This window comes from Corapipo altera, unplaced genomic scaffold (genome assembly GCF_003945725.1).
Source record: "Corapipo altera isolate COAL_440 unplaced genomic scaffold, ASM394572v1 0, whole genome shotgun sequence".
Lineage (NCBI taxonomy): Eukaryota > Metazoa > Chordata > Aves > Passeriformes > Pipridae > Corapipo > Corapipo altera.
In genome coordinates this window covers 1,560,739-1,583,299 of record NW_020884872.1, presented here as the reverse complement: position 1 = coordinate 1,583,299, position 22,561 = coordinate 1,560,739, and the positions used below count along the sequence as shown (strand labels likewise).

Below are 22,561 nucleotides of genomic sequence, written 5' to 3'. Positions count from 1 at the left end.
AAAAAAAAAGAGAAAAAAAAAAGAAAAAAAAAAGAGGAAAGCAGCATTTTCTCCTCTTGCCTGTCAAAAACTTGCCTGTGCTGAGCTGAGACCCACAGAGTGTCTCAGAAAGTGGTTTGGTTTCATACCAATCCCAGAATGGTTTGGGTTGGAGGGGACCTTAAGGACCATCCAGTGCCACCCCCTGCCATGGGCAGGGACACCTTCCACCAGCCCAGGTTGCTCCAAGCCCCTTCCAACCTGGCCTTGGACACTTCCAGGGATCCAGGGGCAGCCACAGCTTCTCTGGGAATTCTATCCCAGCCCCTCCCCACCCGCCCAGGGAAGAATTCCTTCCCAATATCCCTCTGTCAGTGTGAATCCATTCCCCCTTGTCCTGTCACTCCAGGCCCTTGTGAGAAGTCCCTCTCCAAGTCAAACCCTGAAAGAAAGGTTTCCTCTAAAAACCAGAGAATTTCAGTGTTCCAGCAGAATTCCATGCCTTGTTCTGAATTCAAAACCAGGCCTGGCAAGCCGGTTAAATGAAGTTAAAGATTAGCAATGTTGCCATCATGTGGCTGCTCTCAGCAAAGGCTCAGGGCATGATCCTGAATTTATTAATCACCAGAAAGCAGATTGCACCTGGATTCTGCTGTTAAAATGATGAGACAGCAATTGAAGTTGTTGCCATTACAGAATAGAATTAGCCCTTTGTTACAGTAGTTGCACAGCAAGAATGTGTGTACAATAAATAAGGTTATAACACCCCTTCCACTGTGATTCTTATCCTCGTGGATTTATAGGTCGGATTTAAAACTGCACTGCAAAATTAATCTTGAGTTATCCAAGCAGAAACTATAAATTGAAAAGCAAAAATCACCTTTCAGTGCAGAAAGAAAGAAGGAATTAAAAAGGACAAGGAGTCAGTTTAATGCCCTTCACACTTGCAATAGCTTTTAAGTAAATTTTAATGCTCCAAGCCCTGAATTAATTTATCTTATGACTGCTATAATAATTTGTGATTTTCAGTAATTTGATTATGTTTTCTCTCTCTCCACTCCAATCCCTTCTCTGCAGTATCACACCAAGCTCTTCCATCCTGACAAGAACATCCAAGGAAAGGAATTCTCACAGCTCACATCAGACAAATTGGATGTTAGTTAGTTAGCAAGTTGAAAAAATAAAATTCTTTGTTCTAAATCTACCAAAAATGAGGCCAAATCCTGTCACCTGATAAGAAATCTCAGCTCCTGGCAGGAAATAATATAAACACTACTTGGATTTGCCAATTTTGTAAGAAAAGAAAGTGTGAGTGTGCTGGAAAACACTCCTGGGTCATTGCAAACTTCCAGTGTCATCTGGGAGGTGAGGCCCTGGCACAGGTTTTCCAGAGAAGCTGTGGCTGCCCCTGTATCCCTGGAAGTGGCCAAGGCCAGGTTGGAGCAACCTGGGCTAGTGGAAGGTGTCCCTGCCCATGGCAGGGGGTTGGAATGAGATGATCTTTAAGGTCCCTTCCAACCCAACCCATTCCATGATTCCGCGATTCCTTTGGAAAATTGCTTCCCGACTCCTTGGAAAGGGAGAGTGAACAGAAACAACGGTGCATTCCCTGCCATCCCAGGTATTGGCAAAGCATTCCCCTTTCCTTGGTGGAAGAACAATGTCTGGGCAGTTGTTTCACACACACACACACACACACACACACATTTTCCTGCTGTGGAGGATCCAAGGAACAGATTGCCACAAACAATAATCCCCGTTCCTGCACTGTCTGCTCTAAATTACACATTGTGTCTGCAAAAACATGGCAGCAAGAGACTCCTTTGTGCTGTTCCTGCAGATCCAAGCAAGGAACACTGATTTTTGGCTCGTTGCTGGCTCCTAACTCTGCCTCCTTGCAATCATCCACCCCACAGCAGAGGTGCAGCGCTTTGGTGGGGTCAGGATTCAGAATGCTGGAGCACACAGCCAACACATTCCCCCTCTTCTCCTTGCAGAGTAAATCCATACCTTCTTTCCTGCCCTGCTATTGATTTATAAGTACATCCAGCTGGTGCAACCCCACTGGTGCCAGGAAAAGGGAAAACAAAAACATCCACGGGCTCCTGCAGCTCGAACTACCACTTTAAACAAGTTCAATTAAACGGGCCGAGATCCCACAGATAGCCACAGCCATTCCCATTCCAACCTGGCCCATTTCCACTTCCCTGAGCAAACAACACTTCAGAATCCCTTATTTCAGCTTGGCTGGAATCAAAACAGAAATGCCTGCCCAGCTTATTTATTTACTTTTCCTGGCTAAACGGGGGAAGTTTATGCTGAGACAAAACCTGACATTATTTATCATCACAATTTATCATCATTTTGCTTAAGATTCACATCATGGGGTGGTGGGGGGGGGAAGAATCCACAGAGGAATTTCAGGGAAATAATAGCCTTCAAAATTAAGCTTTTCTGGTTAAACTCGTAGCAAGGGAAGCATTTTAAATGAAAAATACAAAAGACACCCACACAGGCAACAGTGTGTGCATGTCTAGGTGGACTTGGTGCACAGACTGAACCTAAGAGCAGATTTAAATAACTATGTCACAGGATAATAATCAAAACAGAAAGAAATCCCAAACCTGAGGATTTTGGGGGAATTAAACACCAACCAGCCCTCACAGAAAAGATGGCAACAAGTTAAAAGACAACAAGCAGGTTCTTCTCCTTTCAAGAGCACCAGGATCAGGTTTTCAGTCCCTGGAAGAGCCCCAAGTTTATGACCAGTTTCCAGACAGAGAGAAATCTGTGAACCTTTTTAATTATTCATGCCCTAAGAGGCAAAACCCTCTCGGGTTGCAGGCCAAGAGGCCTCAGGGCTGTGGCTTTCTGGGATTTCCAGCTGAGGGAAGGAGCAGCAGGATTCTCAGCAGTATCACTTGGGCTGCAAGTGGCTTCCAGGCTCCAGGAAAACGCTGGCATATGCTGGGTTGGCAGGCAGGGAAAGGGAAAACTGAACTGCTCCCACTTTGCACGTTCCTGCTGGTGTCTGGGGCACCTGCAGCCCTGGCACCGGGGGCAGGATACCAGGGAGGCTCCACAGGTCACACAGAGATCATCAGAGGGCATGGAAGACCTTCTCCTGGATGGAAGTGGGAGGTGGGAGAGCAGGAGGAGCAGGAAGATTCCAGCAGCCAGGTCAGGGCAGCCTCAGCATCCACGGAAATGGCATCAGGGAAACGGCAGAGCCCCAAAATCCCACAGCTGAGGAAGAACAGAGCTGCTGGGTGGGGCTCTGGGCTGCTCAGGGAGGAGGATAAATGGCACCAAATGTGGGGATTTTGCTTCAGAGGTTATTGCTGCCAAGCAAGGGCTGGGAGATGTCCCAGGCAGGTGTGTCTGGAACAAGCAGGTAAAAATACCTGGAAAATCATAGAATGGTTTGAGTTGGAAGGAACCTGAAAGATCATCCTGTTCTAACCTGCTGCCATGGGCAGGGACACCTTTCACCAGCCCAGGTTGCTCCAAGCCCCATCCAGCCTGGCCTTGGACACTTCCAGGGATCCAGAGGCAGCCACAGCTTCTCTGGGAATTCTATCCCAAGCCTTCACCACCCTCCCAGGGAAGAATTCCTTCCCAATATCTAATCTAAACCTATCATTCAATTTGAATCCATTCCCTTTTGTCCTGTCGCTCCAGGCCCTTGTAAAAGTCTATTCATACAACTCTTTTTCTTCACCAGGTGGAAAGAAGCCAAAAATAGTCACTTTTAAATAAAATTTAAAAAAGGAAATATAGAAGAAATGTCTTCCAGTACACTTAAGTTTGGAGGAGAGATTTCTGCTTCGTTTGCCTTGTTTTGGGTAACACTGTCACCTGTTGGCAGGAGAGTGCAAAACTGAAGTTTTGTGGCAAGAAAAGAGACTTTTCATCCCAGAAGGAAAAATAAACCCAGGTAAAACCCACTCCTGGGTAAGAAGGATCACCACTGGTGACCAAAAATCCCAGTAGTACCAAACCCCCTCCCTGCAACCAGGACTCTCAGCTTCCCATCCACTTCCTTCCCCCAAATTCCAGTTTCTTCCTCCTTCTCAACTCTCTCTCTGCATCCCAGCTCAAATTAACCCATACCTGTGACTTTTCCTCTCCCAGCCACCTCCATTTCCACCTACACATTCCTCCTTTTTAACAAGGAAGGAATAACTCCCTGAAAGGAGGGGGGAGCCTGGGGGGGTCGGGCTCTGCTCCCAGGGAATGAGGGGCAGGAGGAGAGGGAACAGCCTCAAGCTGTGCCAGGGGAGACTCAGGTTGGACATGAGGAGGAATTTCTCCCTGGAAAGGGTGGTCAGGAGGAATTTCTCCCTGGAAGGGGTTGCCCAGGGAGGTTTGGAGTCCCCAGCCCTGGAAATGTTCAGAAAAACGTGTGGATGTGGCACTTGAGGTTTATTGGTGAACCTTAACCTGTGTTGACAGCTGGACTTGATGATCTTAAAAAGTCTTTTCCAACCACAGTGATTCTGATTCCACACTGAAATTTGGTGTTGCCACGGAGCAGTTGGTTTGAACTGCAGCAGAAGAAATGTTTGCAGGGGCAGGAAGGACAGAAGGGTGTGAAAAGCAGAAAGGTTTCATCTAACAAACCCTGATGTCATGGAACCCATGATCAGAGAACTCCAGTCTGCCTCCTCTTCATGATCCTGACACTGCCAGAGCAGAAAACACACAGACAATGAAGTTACTTCAAAAAGCTGTTCTTCTTGATGACAATTTTTTATTTTATGCTATTTAGTTGATAACAACATTTGTGTGCACACTCCCTGTGTTTATACAAAATACAGAGTCTGTTTTGAATCCACAGACAAGTATCAAACAAATTCTGACCAAAAGGCAGTGGTTAAATAATGACAAGATATATAAATATATATATATCTGGAGAGCAGAAAAATTTATCATCAACAGCACCATGTCTGGCTGTCTAAAAACTAACCATGATTACACAGCAGGAAGTCTTTCCAGGAGCAAGACGAGTCATGAATCCCTACCCATCTTAAAAGTTGCAAAAATCTATCTGAAACCCATCTAAAAAGTTGCAAAATCTATTGGAGACCCATCTAAAAAGCTGCAAAGTCTATTTGAAACCCAAACCTGTGAATCCATGGGAAACAAGGCCTTGTCAGTTCAGTGGCTCATGGAAATATTTGGATTTTAAGGTGGGACCTCCACATGTTTTTGTTGAAGAGCAGAAGATCCTCATGATTTTAATTAGCAGTAACTCAATCAAGGAAAAGACCTGTCATTGACTGAGAGTTTAAACTGTTACACTGGAGATGATCTTCCTTGGTTCTCCCCTCACCTCTTCAAGGACCTGCTCGACTGAAATGATGCCCAAAAATTCCACGACATTCTTGGAAAAGTTGGGGTTTCAGGTTTAGCATTTTGCATCTCCCAGCAGAAAAAAAGGCTCTCAAGGCATGGATTAACTTTCCTCAGTTGATTATAAAACACAATTCCTAAGAAATCAAGCCCTGGCTTCTTAGAAGGAAGCTGGAAAAAAATAGGAACTATTTTTTTGGAAAGAATGGATGTTTATATACAAATATAACAGACTGCAGAACTGGGACATAAAGTGGCTGAAAACCAAACCACCATGAATTTCCTAAGACTCTTTGCTTATTATTGTTGAAATTTATTTGTAGACAACACAATTCATTTATCTGAAACACTGACACAGGTATTTGTTAATATTTCCTCCCTGTGAAACTTTCATGAGTCACTTTATAAAACTATTTCTGCTTTTCTAAATATTAATCCACTCTCTTAGAAGATGACAGAAAACAAGCACTAATTAATTACACAACCAAATCCAGGGAAGAATTAAAGGTCAAAGAGGTTTAATATGATCACATACATACACTGTGGTGTGTTTTATTGGCTAAGTTTTTTATTGGCTAAGTTTTGAAAAAGGAAAAAGGGGGTATTTCTGATGTCTGCACTCAAATCCTGCTGCCACTCAGGAAAATCTCCTGCCTGCATTTCTTTTTTAAACACAGAAAAGAAACAATTAAGAACTTTTTTTCCTGCTGTTTAATTCCAAACCAGGTCCCCAGAGGGTCTCTTCCTTTTGCCTTCTTGTTTCTTGCAGTTCAAACTTCCCATTTCTGTCGAAGTCATCTCAGCCCTGATCTGTGTTGCACCCATTCCACGGGTACTGAGGGGAATTATTTGACACTCTGCTCCACAAAGAAGCCAAAATGCTGGAATGACACAATTTCCTCTTTTTTTAGGTCTTAAACCACATCAGATCCTATGAATACATTCTATTCTTCCTGTGCCACACAGGTTACTGGAAGACATAATGTCTTTGTAAACACGAATTTAGGGACTCTGATGGAGACCTGCAGGTTACTGGATGGCTTTTTAAATACCCAGATTTCCCTGATTTCCTTAAGCTCTGGCATTTCTTCAAGTCACACCCCAACTTATTTCTTCTTCTGCAAAAACTACATTCCTGAAACCTGTGTCTTCTACTTGGCAGGTCCTTCACGGTGCAACAGCAAAATATTCACAGGGAACTTTAATTGGGAATTGAGGATTTAACAGCTGCAAAAAGAAATGCACTCAGATGTGGCTGCACTGACTTCAGACTGTGAAGAGCCTGCTAAAAGCTTCTTTGTTTGAATAAGCTCAGCCCCTTATTTGTCTGGATCAGAGATGGTTTGATGTTGAGGTGCAGAAAGAGGCATTTCCTCAGTCCTGGGACGTTTTGGTGCTGGGGGATTTTGAAGACTGTCATCAGATGGCAATGGCCTCTCTGAAACAAGCAGACAGGGAGACCACTTAAGGTGAGAAAATTCAGATTAATGAAGTAAATTGGTTTGCTGAATTCACAAACAATTCAGCACTCACTAAAATAAAAACCAGCAACCCTGGTTTGAGAGAGTCCAGCACCTGAAACAATGATATGCTGGAAGGTTAAGGGTCTTTAAAACCCACATGTAGGACCTGGAGAACATCAAATCCAGGTGAATTTATTCTTGATTTCACTATTATAAAGCCTGTAGTGACATACAGCAGCTGCCCAAGAGCTACCACCACAGTGAGAACACATTTTGTATTGTCAAAAGCACCTTCCAAACACATCGAGACAACGAAGAAGTTTCAGAATTTAAAACCAGGTTTGGGTTTTTTTTTTTAATAACATAAATCTATAATGGAAAAAACTGATTGGCAAAAGACTTGGCTGGATGTTGAGAGCCACAAAAGCTTACCATGGTCCTGCTGTGAGGAAGGAGGCCCAGGAGCTGTGTCTGTGTCTGCAGGGGTGGGTGTATCTGGCTTCAATGAAATCAAGTTTATTCTCCTTTAAAAGAGCAGAAATAGTTCAGTTGCTTTATGGACATCATTTCCACAAATATTTTACTTAAAGGTTTAATTCATATTGAATCAGTTAATTGTAAAGGTAGCTCAGATATATTTTACTGCACTTTTTAAATTCTCTTTATATGTTGAATGGAGCATGATCCCATTCCAACCCCCTGCCACGGGCAGGGACACCTTCCTCTAGCCCAGGTTGCTCCAAGCCCCATCCAACCTGGCCTTGGCCACTTCCAGGGATCCAGGGGCAGCCACAGCTTCTCTGGGCAACCTGGGCCAGGGCCTCATCATTCTCACAGGGAATAATTTCTTTCTAATATTTAAATACTTAATATTTAAATACTAACATCTGAAGGGTCTTGTCAGCTGAAGGTTTCAGGTACCATTTTTGTACAGACAGTGGGACCTGAAGGCAGAACCCCAGGATATTCCAAGTTGGAAAGGATGCACAAGGATCATCCAAGTCCAACTCCTGGCCCAAGACAGACCCCTATTGCTGCCATATGGCCACAGCACAGCCATCAGGTGAACTCTGCCACTGCCTCACATCTCAGGCAGAAATCCAAAAGCTGCACATTCAGGGTTCAGGAGACATCCTGACCTCCTCCAGAACTAGAACAAAGAAGTTCCACGTCAAGGCAGCTCCCACCAAGACCCAGGGCTGGGAATTTCTGTCTAAACCCCAACCTCTGAACGTGGCACAAGCCCAGCTCGTCTCGGCCTCGGCGTTTACGACCGGGAAGGGCCACATAAATCTCACCTGGGTGCCTTGAAACAGGCCTGTAAAGTGTTGAGGGCAATCCTGCGGGGCTGCTTGGCCCCAGTGCTGGGGGTGGCAGCCTGGCTGCTCCTCCTCTCCTCCGAGGACGAGGCTGGAACGTTCTTGGTGCCGACAGGAGTGGGAGGCGAGTCCCTGCCGGCAGCACTGGGTGTTCTGGGCTGCAGGTTGGCAGGGCTGGGATCGCTGCTCCTGCCGGGAGGAGTCCCCTCAGCCAGCCTGGAGCCTGGGGAGGTGGATTTGTGGGACTGGCTCTTCTTCATCACCTTCTTCTCTGTCACACCAGGAGTCCTGACACTGATCTGGGGCTTCTCCTTCAGTGGAATTCCCAGCTCCTCCTTCTCGAAGGTGACGAAGGAACAGTATCCATCCGTGGAGGAAATAGCCAGGAAGGATCCATCACTGGACCTATTTGGGATTTATTGTTTTGCCATTAAAATTCAAGGCCAGAGCTTTTTTTTCCAACCCTCACACCCTCATGTTGTCCCTGTCTTTTCACCCTCCCTCTTCCCCAAGTCCATGTGTACATTTAAGCCCTGAGCAGCAGAGCGGGATATCCCGACTGGGTTCAGTTTTCTAATTTCCCACATTAAATTAAAAGTGGGGAGTCAGACCAATGACTTTGTCCCACATGTGGAGAACCACGAAGCAGGATTGTGCAGATAAAGCAGATTTTGACCAGAGCACAGAAACCTGAACTCAGGTGACTTCCAAAACCTCCAAACAATTTAATTATTCCCAGTCACGCTGCCTGAACAACGAGGACTTTTCATGGGCATCTACCACGTTCATTTTCACAGGGAACTTGCACCTTTTTCCCCAATTAATTAAGAACCATAATTCTCCAGTTAACAGGTGCTTGCTGTTCAGGCACTGATGACAGTGACCACACATGTGTCACAAATTAAATACAAACCCAAAAGATGCCTCACGGAACTTGGACACGTAAAAAGGGAATTTCCCCTCTCACAAGGAGCACCAGGAACAGAACAATTACTTACCAGGAAATGTCACTCAGGGTGTGATAATGGATGTTAGAGACATAACCAAAGGGGAAGGACTGCTCAGTGTCATAAAAAAGCACAGAATCTTCTGAGGCCACAGCAAACACCAGTCGATAGGGCAGGTTAAACAGAGCAGGGCACGATTTTTGACTGATCTCATCTACAGAGCAAAGAAAAGAACACACTGAGAATTCTCTCTTGCATTTATTGCAAGGTTGTGACTGCAGATATAATAAAGATGATTTTATTGATTAGATAAGCACTGAGAAGACAGCACTTGTATAAAATGTGTAATTTAATGTCAAGTACAACATTTCTGTTGCCCGAAGTTTGTCCCCCATTGTCTTAATTGAAGAGAAGTTGGCAGAAGCTTTTTCCCCTCTGGATTGCTATTACTTTGTAAAGTTTGTCCTATATTTTCCAGCTGAAATTTTTCAGTATATTTATATGAAGTTTAGTTTTACAGTCTCCCTTTAGAGGAGCTCCAGAGACAAATGCAGACACTCATCTCCTTCCTTTGCAACACACCCTTACAGGGGGTCTAAAGATCACGATGAAAACACAACAGGTAATCTCTAAATCCTCTAGGGAACACTCCAAATTGACCCTCTAAAGAAAGGAGCAAAGCTCTGCCTTTTCACCAGAGTAACAGTGGTCTTGTTAAAACATAAACCCTCCTGGGCCCACTGGGCTCACAGCAAGGCTGAACTTCAATCCCCAGGTAAGTTCTTGTGCCACTTTATACAACCCTTTCCCCACCTCAGAATTCCTGTTCTGGCCAGTAACACCAGCAACTGCTTCAGGTTTGGCTTCCTTGAACAAACATCAACTCTCTGGTGCTTCTCTGATGTGGGTAATCGAGACTGAGAGAAAATATTTCACTGGATCACTCCTTTAGTGCTAAACCCAGTTATTTATTTTCAACACAAAAGAAAAACATTAAACAGCGTTTCTGTAGCTTGAGAGGCCGAGTAACAACGTTTATCCCCTCTATCAAAAGCTACTCACGAGGTGCTTAAGGTGAACTGAGGGTCTTAAGAATCAGGAAACAGCTCCTAAGATGTGGCAAAACACTGTCTTAATGGAATGTTAAAAGGCTGAGGCATAAAAACAGTAAACAGCCAGACTGGTCCTTTCCCCATATTTGCTGGAAATTCATAGTCCCTGAAGGAGTTACAGTACCTTTGTTAAATGCTCCTCTCAACTCGAAGTAGACCGGGCAGCAGCGAACGGCCAGAGTTCCCTTCCCAGGACATGGCAGGTGACCCACAGGCCTTTCAGAAAGAATCAGGGGGTTCAGGAAACACAGCTCCACTGTTTCAGGTTTTTTTTCTTCTTTTTTTAATAAAACCACACATTTTTAATCTTATTAAACTCTTTACCTTTTAAGGTTGTTCCTGGAGAAAACGTAGGTGGTGTTGGTAACGTTTTCTCCCGATTCCACGCAGCCAGCTGAGAAAATAAAAGGTTACAAAGTCACTCAGGAAGGTCCTGAGCACACACTTGATGTCCATAAACATTCAGCTTCTCGGGAATCAGGCTTGTCAGTCAGGCAAAAGCACCCCAACGCAACTTAAAAAGGCATCCCAAATATTTATTTAGCGCTGGTTTTGTTTCCTTTTTATACTTCCCCCCTTTCAAAGCTTCTTTTTGGTGCTGCCAGACATCTATAAAAGCAGTGCTTGTACCCCGATCCCCTCCTTGCAGTGCTGTTTTTTACTCTGGCTGCAGAATGTTCTTAAGGAAGGACACAAACAAAGAGAGATCAGTTAAAAGAAACCACTCACTATCCTTTGTTTCTCTTTTAACAGAGTTCTGGTGTTGCAATTTGCGTGTTTCAGTTCAGAAAAGTGTTATAAATCTCATTTTTATCACGGGAGGAAGTTGATGTTATGGAGTGCTAAAGGAGCACTGGGTTTTCTTCAGCAGGGACAATCAGGAATGGCATTATTAGGATAAATCAGCATCCCTGAGCAGTTGGAAAGCAATACTGAGGTACATTCAAACTAGAACAGATTAGAGAGGGAGCTGGGGGGGCTCAGCCTGGAGCAAAGGAGGCTCAGGGGGGACCTTCTGGCTCTGCAACCCCCTGACAGGAGGGGGGAGCCGGGGGGGGTCGGGCTCTGCTCCCAGGGAACAAGGGACAGGAGGAGAGGGAACGGCCTCCAGCTGTGCCAGGGGAGGCTCAGGTTGGACAGGAGGAGGAATTTGCTGCTGGAAAGGGTGGTGAGGCCTTGGCAGGGGCTGCCCAGGGAGGTTTGGAGTGCCCAGCCCTGGAGGTGTCCCAGGAAGGCCTGGCCGTGGCACTCAGTGCTCTGGGCTGGGGGACAAGGTGGGGATGGATCCATAGGGTGGACTGGATGATCTTGGAGGTCTTTTCCAACCTCAGTGACCCTGTGTTTGTGTTTGGCACCGACAGTGATCCCAGACCTCGTCCCACCCCTCATCCCAGCCCTGCCTGCCAGGAGGGGCCGTGTCCGTGTCCCCCATTCCCGGTGCCGCCACAGGTTGGACTCGATGATCTCGGAGCTGTTTTCCAGATCTTGGAGCTGTTTTCCAACCTGGGTGATGCTGTGACACCACCTCAGTCACAGCCCGTGTCCCCATACCTGGAGTGAGCAAATAGGAACCGTCAGGAGTGAAGCTGAGCCGCCGGAAGAAGGACTTCATGCTGTCGTCGTGGAACATCCGGTAGCTCCTGGCCTGCAAAACAGGGAAAACAGGGAAAACAGGGTTGTCAGGAGTGCCATGAAGCCGGAATTCCAGGGAGAGGGAACATCCAGTTGCACAACTCCACCCGGCAGAACTTTGAAGAGAAAATGTTTGAAGGAACCACGGCTCCTCTGAACTTCACTTTCTGCTCCGCTATAAATTCTTCACGGTTAAGAAAAACAGGCCTTGATCCCTCTTCAGCTGAACAAAACACTCCCAGAGCAGCCCAGCAATCCCAAAAATAGTCAGAACCTGGAGAACAACATTATTTAACAGGCAGTGTGAGGGCCTGTTCCTCAGGTACTTAATTTTAACTCCAGTATTAGAGGTTGAAAGAGAACTCCTCTAATGGCAAACTGCCTGCTCTCAAGCCTGGTCTTTAGTCTCTATAAAACTCTAACAAATGCTTTCCCCAAAAAAAGAAAAAAGAATGAATAGAAGGAATTAAAAAGGTTATAGCCAGCTTGGAGGTGTTACTTTATTATCACTTACAACTGTTTTGGTGAAAAGAAGCTCTTTGTTTTCTCTCTTAGAGTTAGAGAGAATTTCCTGACTTTTCCCCTAAGTCATGTTTTTCTTAAAAATCAGCCTACCTTCTGGAAAACTTCAGGCTGCTAACTTTAAAATATTATTGCTATGTCATATCCATGAATAAACTTACAGCTACTGGTAGACATGCTTGAAGTTTTTCCCTGTTAAAAATTCACCACACATGGTATTTTTCCACACCATTATAAACATTGACAACCAAAGGCATCGTGTGGCTGCTTTGATCACCCCTAATCCATATTAATCCCTAATCCAAGATTAACTTGCAAGAAGTTTTTGGGGATATGGATTAGGGGTGATTCTGGTGGTGCTGGTGGGACTGGGTGATCTTGAAGGTCGCTTCCAACCTCGATGATCCTGTGTTAGTTACGTGGATCACAGGAATGGCAAATTCTTCCCCTTTTGGTTTCATGGAACAGAAAACTCATGGAAAAATATCCCCCCAGCACATTCTTCGGTCCCAGCAGCAGCAGAACAACATACCTCTCCTTCAGCTCCTGATCCAGATGGCATCTTGGTGACATTGAATGCCACTCTCTTGGTCTGGGTGCTGTACACCCGCAGGACCCTGCGTGGTGAGAGCACAGTCAGCTGGCACTGCAACACAGAACCACCGAGTTTTGGGACCCTAAAGCCCACCCAGTGCCACCCCTGCCACGGGCAGGGACACCTTCCACCAGCCCAGGTTGCTCCAAGTTTATCCAACCTGGCCTGGGACACTTCCAGGGATCCAGGGGCAGCCACAGCTTCTCTGGGAATTCTATGCCAGCCCCTCACAGTCAAGAATTCCTTCCCAATATCTCATCTAATCCTACTCTCTGTCAGTTGGAGGCCATTCCCCCTTGTCCTGTCACTCCAGCCCTTGGAAATTGTCTCTCTCCATCTTTCTTGCAGCTCCTTCAGGTCCTGGAAGGCCACACTCAGGTCACCCCAAAGCTTCTCTTCTCCAGGCTGAACAATCCCAGCTCTCCCAGCCTTTCCTCATAGGACAGGATCTCTATCCCCCCTCTGATCATCCTGGTGGCTGTGAACAGCTTCCTTTCACCCCAAGTGTCACATAATGCCCCAGGACCTCCCTTCTCAGTAAATGACAATCACCCATTAATTAAAATCCTCCTCACAAGACACCACCTGGGGGATGTGTTTTAATGCCTAAATAACCAGTGAATCCCTGACAATGCTTTGACTCCACAAGGTTTGTGAAGTTACCAGCACATGGATTCATGGAGGAAAACGGGAATGAGCAGACAGGGAACTGCCAGGCTGTTCCTACCTGTCCTGGAGGTTCCTGCAGAGTGGGAACTCATCTCAAAAAGACAGTGAACTACATCTCCATGAATCATGGAATCCCAGAATGGTCTGGGTTGGAAGGGACATTAAAGATCATCCAGTTCCAACCCCCTGCCACGGGCAGGGACACCTTCCACTAGCCCAGCTTGCTCCAAGCCCTGTCCAACCTGGCCTTGGACACTTCCAGGGTTCATTTCCTTTGGAATAAATGAAACCTGGAGCACATCTCTGTACAGAATGCTGGAACTCCCCTGACTTCACTTCACCAGGACAGAGGGAGCCCAAGCAAACCCAAGTGCCCATCCCACCACCCAGCTCCAACCTTCCCTGAGTTGTGCTGGTTTAAGATATATTTGACATCAGCAACAACCAACAACGTGAAAACTTATTTCCTGAAGAAAAATTCCTGCAGGAGTCCATGTTAAGCTTATTTGCTGCCAAGAGAGGACACTCCCATTCACAGGCTTCGTTTACCACAAGGAAAAAATTAAGCAAAGTATCATTTTACTTTCACATCAACCTGCTCACAGAACAATCTGAATAAAACTAAAAAAGTCACATGAATCTGCTGCATTTCCTTTTATTCCATCCTCCATTAAGAAGGAATATTAATTAATATGAGTATTTTATTATTTATGTTAATTATTGAAACACAGACCAGCAGCTCACCTGTCACAACTCAGGGTTGCAATGTACTGGCCTAGAGGATCCCAGGTTACTCCTTGGACATAACTCTTGTGCTCATTAAATATTGAAACCTTCTGTCCTGGAATTACAAACAGCTTTCAGATCCCAAGCTCAAACGTGTTGTAAAACATTTCAGAAATAAATGACAAGACAAAAAATTAAAGTGTTAATTTGATGGTAGCTGGAAAAATTAGAAGAAATAGTTGCTTTTAAAGTCCAATTAAGGTTTTTTTGCTACAAAATAACTCAGATGACTCAGTTCTACAGGACATCCTGTAATAGTTTGTAACTCAAGGACTTCCAATCCCTCAATCCCACTGCAGTGAGATGGGAATGAACACAACTGTTTTATACCTAATGGAGCTTAAAAACAGTCACATCTTGCAAAACAGAGCCTGAATCCTGTATTGCTTCCCATTTTTCACCTAGATCATCAAATCATGGAATCATGGAATGGTTTGGATGGCAGGGATTTTAAAGATGATCCAGTTCCAACCCCCTGCCATGGGCAGAGACACCTTCCACCAGCCCAGGTTGCTCCAAACCCTGTCCAGCCTGGCCTTGGACACTTCCAGGGATCCAGGGGCAGCCACAGCTTCTCTGGGAATTCTATCCCAGCCCCTCCTCACCCTCCCAGCCAAGAATTCCTTCCTAATATCTAATCCAAATCCACTCTGTGCCAGTTTGAAGCCATTCCCCCTTGTCCTGTCACTCCAGGCCCTAAACAGTCTCTCCCCATCTTTCTTGATGGCTCCTCCAGGTACTGGAAGGCCACAGGTTGGTTTTTTGGGGTGTGGAGTAAAGCAAGGAGCTGCTTATTTAGGAGTTCTGGGTGAAAAAATTGGGTAAAGTTCATTATCAACACTCCAAGGTGAAGGGGTTATTGATATGTCAAAATGATATTGATGTCATATTGATATGCCTGAGGATATCTATATATCTATATTATATATAGATATATATATTTATATATAGCTGAGCTATCAGCCTCACAACACCAGAAAATCACACTCAGAAAAACTAATCACAAAAAAAAAAAAGTTAAAAAAACCCCAAACATGAAAAAGATGCTTCCAGTTTCTTGGTAAATCCCACGAGGCTCTTCCACCAGCTCTGGAGATGTGAGGGATAAATAAATAAACGTAGCATTTACCTTTATTGACATCCCACATTATGGCTGTGTTATCCACAGAAGCAGAGGCCATGTAATTTCCATCTGAGGTCCAACAAATATCATACACATCTTCCAAGTGGCCTCTGGAAGCCAGAGGAGAAAAAAAGCAATTATTAATTTGATAATTAACAGCTACGTGTGAACAAGAGTTTTTTAGGTTAAAAATGCATTTTTAGGTTAAAAAAAAATTTAAAAAAAATCAAGAGGCAAATAAAGCATCACTGAAATAAAACAAACAACATGTTTTTCAGCTGTTAAAAAAATCCCTTCCATGTTCAGAAGGTGGTAAACATTCTGGAACCAGCTAAAGGGCTCCATCAAAACCCATTTTTATTGCCTGTTGTCTGAAGAGTTATCACACAGCATGGCAACTTCACATATTTGAAAATTTGGGTTGTTTCTTTGCTTTTGAGAGATAAATGTTCCTAAAGGATCCTGCTGGTACTTCCAGCAATCCCACCAGGGCTTCTGGAATTGTTCTCACACCAACCTCAGCAGCTGCCAGGAATGTTTCAGTTATGGAGAGCAGAGTTACTTTTCATTTTTTATTTTGTGAGAACAGCTGTAGTTCAACTGCCAGTGATGTTTTGATGCCTTGGCCACTGTCAGCTAAATTTACTCAACCTTAGCATGCACTGTGCATATTTTATTAACTGTGGTACACTTGAAACAACAGCTGTAATTGCACCAATCATTTTATCAGCTGATGCTCTTGGCCTTAATAAAGATCAAAATTTCTGCTCTAAAGCCAGTAAACAAAACTTGACAGTTCTTTTATGTATTTCTGTGCTGAGCTCTAAGGGACTGCAAATCTCAGGAACCAATTTCAGAGTGTGTGAGTTATGACTTTCTGCCTTGACTGAAGATGTCACAGAAAAAAAAAAGTACAGAAAAAAGTTAAATACAATAAAATTACAGAATCATAGAAGAGTTTGGGTTGGAAGGGACTTTAAAGATGATCCAGTTCCAACCCCCTGCCATGGGCAGGGACACCTTCCACCAGCCCAGGTTGCTCCAACCCCCTCCCACCTGGCCTTGGACACTTCCAGGGATCCAGGGGCAGCCACAGCTTCTCTGGGCAACCTGGGCCAGGGCCTCATCCCCCTCACAAGGAAGAATTTCTTTCTAATATCTAATCTAACCTTGCCCCCTGCCAGTTTTAGACCATTCCCTTTTGTTCTGTCACTCTCTGTGTGTATAAAACATCCCCCTCTATCCTTTTTATGTGCCCTCTCAAGGGGGGCCTTCAAAGGATTAATATTAGAGCAAGCAAATATTAGAGGAGCACTGAATTTCTACAGACACTGAAGACTGCACCCCACAACAAAAGCCCCTGGGGACCCAAAAACACTGAAGAGAAAAGCAGGCTCACGAAATAACAAGCTACCTTAAGGTTTTAACCACTGCCCAGTTCTCCTTGTTGAGCTGAGCTTCATCTTCATCCTGAAAAACCAGCGGCTCCAATTCCTTGCTGTCGTTCAGCTTCCACAGCAGAATAACAGCATCTGTAGAAGAGATCAGATGAAGCTCCCCTCTTTCCCCCCACTCCCTGTTTCGTTAATGCATTTTATGATTCTGTGATTCTATTCTGTTTCTGGCATTGGCATATCTGAGATAGAGCTCAGATGGATGTACTCTGGAGGCAGAAACCTGGCATTTGCTACAGGGATGGGAGCAAGTGGAAATAATGAGAAGAACAGAGGAATACTGTGCCTGCTGGAGCAAATGAGCTGAGTGGAGATGAGCTGGTTATTTGCTGCATTGAGTGGAGGCATTTTGGATGGAAATAAGGTGCTGGGAGGTCCCAGACTGATTTGTAAAATGATAAGGGATATTAATTGTAGTGACTGATGTGACAAGGAGTGATGGGCACAAATTGAAAGAGAGGAAATTTAAGCTAGATATCAGAAAGAAATTCTTTACTGTGAGAGTGGTGAGACACTGGAACAGGTTGCCTAGGAAGGCTGTAGATGCCCCCACCCTCGTAGGGGGGGGGGGGGTTCAAGGCCAGGTTGGATAAGGACTTGAGCAACCTGGTCTAGTGGGAGGTGTCCCTGCCCACGGTAGGGGGGGTTGGGACTAGATGATCCTTAGGGTCCGTTCCCAGCCCTTAACATCCTACGATTCTCTGATTTTCTGCAATCCAGCATCACGATTATCCTGCATGAGACCCACGAGGAGCAGCTCTCACCGTCTCCTCCGGACGCCAGGATCTCGCCGCTCGGAGAGAAGCGCACGACGTTGACGGCCTTGGTGTGCCGGGCCAGGTTGGACAGGAATTCCACGATGGCTTTGCCGTCCGGACCTTTCTCCACCTTCCAGATCTGGTTACAAAAGCGTCACGGAAGTTTTCGAGGGCCAAGGGGCAGTGTCACAGCATCGGCAAGGTTGGGAGGGACCTCCAGGATCGTCCAGTCCCACCCCAGCACCAGCAGGATCACCCCCAATCCATGGCTCCAAGGGACACATCCAGACACCTCTGGGACACTCCCAGACACAGGGACTCCACCACCTTCCTTTCCCTCTGACAGGGAAAGTTTTTTCCTAATTTCTCATCTGAACCTGCCCTGGTGCAGTTTGAGGCCATTTCCTCTCCTCCTTTCCCTCGGGACATGGCAGCAGAGCCCGACCCCCCCTCCCTGCCCCCTCCTGTCAGGGAGTTGGGGAGAGCAATGAGGTCCCCCCTGAGCCTCCTCTTCTCCAGATAAACCCCCCCAGCTCCCTCAGCTGCTCCTCACAGGACATGTTCTCCAGACCCTTCCCCAGCTCCGTTCCCTTCTCCAGACACGCTCCAGCCCCTCAAATGTCCTTTTGGAAGTGAGGGGCCCAGACCAGAGCACAGGACTCGAGGTGCAGCTTCACCACTTCTGCAATCCCCACTTCCATCAGCCCATGGTGAGGCAGCCGTGCCCCTGCAGCCCAGGGACTCCACAGGGAGCAGAGATCCACCCACAGCCCCTGGAGGAGCCCACACTGGAGCAGGGGGATGAGCCCTGCAGGAAGCTGCAGCCTGTGGACAGCCCGTGCTGGAACAGGCTCCTGGCAGGACCTGTGGCCCCGTGGAGAGAGGAGCCACACTGCAGCGGGTTTGCTGGCAGGACTTGTGACCCTGTGGGGGACCCACATTGTTCCTGAAGGACTGACCCCGTGGAAATGGACCCACGCTGGAGAACTTCCCGTAAAACTGCAGCCCATGGGAAGGATTCATGTTTGAGAAGTTCCTGGAGGACCATCTCCTGTGGGATGGACTCCACACTGGAGCAGGGAAAGGAGGGAGGAGATGGAAAAGGCAGGAATGAAGCTGAGCCTGGAAGGGAGGGAGGGGGTGAAGGGAAGGTGCTTTTAGTTTTCTTATTTCTCACTATCCTACTCTGTTATCAACTGGTAATAAATTAAATTGATTTCCCAAAGTAGAATCACAGAATGGTTTGGGTTGGAAGGGACATTAAAGCTCATCCAGTCCCACCTCCTGCCATGGGCAGGGACACCTTCCACCAGCCCAGGTTGCTCCAAGCCCTGTCCAACCTGGCCTTGGACACTTCCAGGGATCCAGGGGCAGCCACAGCTTCTCTGGGCAACCTGGGCCAGGGCCTCACCACCCTCACAGGGAAGAACTTCTTCCTTCTTTCATGTGCATTAACAATTCAAAAGATGAGAAAGATTTTGCAGAGGTGGTTCCTACAGCCACATATTTGGGGACTTGTGCTAGTCAACATTTTCCTAAGGGATTCTGAAAAGGATGAACAACTGGGAAACAAAGTGTGCAAGCACCAACACAAATGACTGAGGAGAGATAAAGCTGAAGGCGAATGAAAAAGGCTGTACAAAGACCTCACACTGCTGAGTGACTACTCATAACACGGCAGACAAAATTCAGCTGTGAGGAACGTGAAGAAATTAAAATTAGTTGTTTCTTACTGACCCACAGGTCTGTGCCCTCCATTAGCACTACTCCAGTACAGCAGCCAGCAATTAATGGAGGTAATTTTCCACAAATAACACTTCGACACTCAGCAGCAGAACTCAAGGAGAACTCGAGAAGATGATCAAAGGGCTGGAGCACAGTTGCTGTGCAGACACGCTGGGAGAGCTGGGGGTGTTCAGAGTGGAGAAGAGAAGGCTCCAGGGAGATGTCAGAGCCCCTTCCAGTGCCTAAACCCCGACCAAAGCAGCCGAACTCACCCTCACAGCCGTGTCCACCCCTGCCGAGGCCAAGCGATTGATCTTCCCATCCGCCCCGTGCTGGAAGTCCAGGCTGTAAACAGGCTCCTTATTGTGCCACACGATTTCGCAGGTGATGACCTTCATGTCCGCTGAAGAAAACAAGAGCAAAAGCCCACCTCAGTTCTTGCTCCTTTAGGGCTCTGGCCATCAAACTTCCCGCACATTTCGCAGGCACCGCCGACACCCCCCGCAACTTCCCAGCAGGGACTGACAGGATGCTTTGAGGAAGGCCATTCCTAAAAGTTAGCACTGAGTACGGCTAATGCTCCTGTTTCGGGACTGCAGGACAAGAATATAAAGCCCTGTCTCTCGGCTCACCCCACCATGGGTAGAAAGGCACAAAGGAAGAAAACCCCGCCGGGGTAACAACCCACACAACGCCCGGGTGAGGGGGGGCAGAGGCGCCGCTGGCCGCTCCCCTGAGCCCCGGGGACCCCCCCCCAAACGCGCTCCCCACACCCTGGGATCCCCAAATCCCGGTATGGATCTCCCCTTCACTCACACACAGACACAGAGGACACATCCCCCCCCCCCCCTCCCCCCTCACCGTCCCCGGCCCGAGCGACTCCCGCGCTCCCGCCTTTCCCGCCCCCGCGCCCGCCCCGCGCATGCGCGCGCCCGCCCCGCGCGCCGCCTCAGCCGCTTCGGGCCCCCTCAGGGACTCGCGGCGCCGGGACGGAGGCAAAAAATCATCCAAATAAACCTTAAAACTGAAAAAGTCCAGTGTTCGCCTCTCCTCAAAATAACAGTTTTGTTGGGGTTTTTTTTAATTATTATTTATTTATTTATTTTTATTATTTTATTTAACGGGCGCCGCTGCGCTTCCCTGTTGTCGTGCAGAGTTCCCCTATTCCCGTCCTCAGGTTGCCGAGGAGGAATTTAGATCCCGGCAGCACAGCGTGTGATGGGAACCTTCTACTTCGTGGAGGTCGAGGGTCCATAAAAACCCCACAGTTGTATTGTTTTTCTCCGTGTTGATACCTAGAATTGGGAAATTGCGCTCCCTGCGCTGGTGGTGTTACTATTTCGTGCACTTTTTGCTGCTGAACGAATGATATGGTTTCGTCTTCTTCTCCTTCTTAAAAAAGGAAATATTTCCAGGCAAGGTCCAGTTAAGCAAAAGTCCCAAAAATGTGTCCCCCTGGGTGAGGAATTGGGCAGTTCCAGCCTCAGTCACCACGGGGGCACCTTCCTGGGCGGTGTTGGACACCCATGAGATTGTGGTTGTGCCAGGGAAATGAGGCAAGAACAAATCCAGGGTTTTCTAGAGTTTCCCTGTGCTGTCCCATTCCTGAGAGGTGCTGGCCAAGAGGGAGACGGGGTCAGGAAATCTGGAGAGCAGTCTCTGTTCCTTCAGGCCCCGATCTCTGCTTGGTGTGAGCAGGGACAGGACGCAGGGAAGGGCTGGAGCTGGGACAGGGCAGGCTCAGGGTGGATCTCAGCACAAGGTTCTTCCCCCAGAGGGTGCTGGGCACTGACCAGGCTCCCCAGGGCAGTGGGCACGGCCCCAAGGCTGCCAGAGCTCCGGGAGGGTTTGGACAATGCTCTGAGGGACGGGGGGGAGTGTTGGGGTGTCCTGGGCAGGGCCAGGGCTTGGACTGGGTGATCTTTGGTGGTCCCTCCCAGCTCAGGATATTTGGTGATTCCCTGATTATTTCTGCTGCCAACACCCGCCTTGCTCCTGAGATGAACCAGGAACAGAGGAGCAGGATTGGAAAACTCAGCATCTTTTGTGAACAGGTTGTGACGACCCAGCCATAAGGGAAAGGCAGCAGCTGAGAGTTGTAAATCCTTGTGGTGGGAAGGAGCGACGAGAGTCAGAGAGTCCGCAAACAATTAGAGAGTTTTATTAAATATTTATTAATTTGTCATTATAGTTACTGGTTATTATTGTTATTTGTTATTATAGTATTGTCGTTTGTCATTATATTATTTGTTATTTCTAATTTGCTGTTAATACTGCTTGTTATTGATTTGTTGTGTCTGGGATGTCGCAAAGGTCTCTGGGCACCCCCGTGTCCCACATCACAAAGGGCCCTGGAGGGCGCCCGTGTCACAAAAAGGGCCATCCCCGGCGGCGGGATCACCTGCTTAAATTAGAACTTGTTTTAAACATTTCTTTTTTTTTTAAGAAAGAAAAAAAAAAGGAGACTGTATCCTTTGTTTGGCAGCAAAAAGCGCACTAAATAGCAACACCACCAGTGGGGAGGGCAATTTCCCAATTCTAGGTATTCACACCGAGAAAAATAATACGACCCTTCTTTTTTTATCGCCCCTTGACCTCCACGAAGTAGAAGGTTCCCATCACGCCGCCTGCAAAGGCTGCCGGGATCTAAATTCCTCCTCGGCAACCTGAGGAGGGAAATAGGGGAATTCTGCGCGACACAAGACATTTATTTACACTGGCCAAACACAGCAACGCCCGCTAAGTAAAAAACACCCCTATTGTTCTGGGGAGAGGCGAGCACTGGGCCGGTTTAGTTTTAGCTTTATTTCTATGTTTTGGGTTTTTTTTCCCCTCCGAAGCCCCTGAGGGCGCCTGAGGGGGCGCGCGGGGCGGGAGAGCGCGGGAGGGGGGGGCGGCCCGTGTGGGGAGACCCACACAGGGCTTTGGGGTCCCAGGGCTCAGGGGAGCGGGTTTGGGGTTCCCGGGGCTCAGGGAAGTGGGTTTTGGGGGTCCCGGGGTGTGGGGAGCGGGTTTGGGGGTCCCAGGGTGTGGGGAACGGGTTTTGGGGGTCCTGGGGCACAGGGGAATGGGTTTGGGGTCCCGGGGCTCAGGGGAGAGGGTTTGGGGGTCCCAGGGCTCAG

At 47.2% G+C, this 22,561-nt stretch overlaps 1 protein-coding gene across 4 annotated transcripts; it reads right to left on the bottom strand.

Annotated features, from left to right (window-relative positions):
- Positions 1-5,835: 5,835 nt before the first annotated feature.
- Positions 5,836-20,475, bottom strand: CHAF1B (chromatin assembly factor 1 subunit B). 4 transcript variants are annotated; one of them, XM_027634849.1, is made up of 14 exons: positions 20,457-20,475; positions 19,712-19,842; positions 17,721-17,853; positions 16,917-17,034; positions 15,509-15,612; positions 14,338-14,434; positions 12,862-12,946; positions 11,727-11,820; positions 10,500-10,569; positions 10,300-10,391; positions 9,115-9,277; positions 8,096-8,521; positions 7,230-7,321; positions 5,836-6,772 (listed from the first exon to the last, which is right to left on the bottom strand). In XM_027634849.1, exons 2-14 carry the CDS (start codon positions 19,835-19,837, stop codon positions 6,654-6,656), a joined length of 1,719 nt encoding a protein of 572 aa, XP_027490650.1. In that variant the 5' UTR covers positions 19,838-19,842; positions 20,457-20,475; the 3' UTR covers positions 5,836-6,653. The 4 variants fall into 4 exon arrangements, with proteins under 4 accessions (XP_027490650.1, XP_027490640.1, XP_027490634.1 ...); XM_027634839.1 differs by lacking the exon at positions 20,457-20,475 and adding an exon at positions 20,301-20,340; XM_027634833.1 differs by lacking the exon at positions 20,457-20,475 and adding an exon at positions 19,966-20,171.
- Between the last annotated feature and the right edge of the window lie 2,086 nt (positions 20,476-22,561).

Bases quoted from the DNA above. Each gene is read 5' to 3' on its own strand.
- CHAF1B (XM_027634833.1), bottom strand. From the start codon at position 19,987: ATGGCCTTCCTCAAAGCATCCT. The intron at 17,035-17,720 runs GTGAGAGCTGCT...TCTCTTCTACAG, and splicing joins CCTGGCGTCCGGAGGAGACG to ATGCTGTTATTCTGCTGTGG. The intron at 8,522-9,114 runs GTAAGTAATTGT...AATCCCAAATAG, and splicing joins ACCCTGAGTGACATTTCCTG to GTCCAGTGATGGATCCTTCC.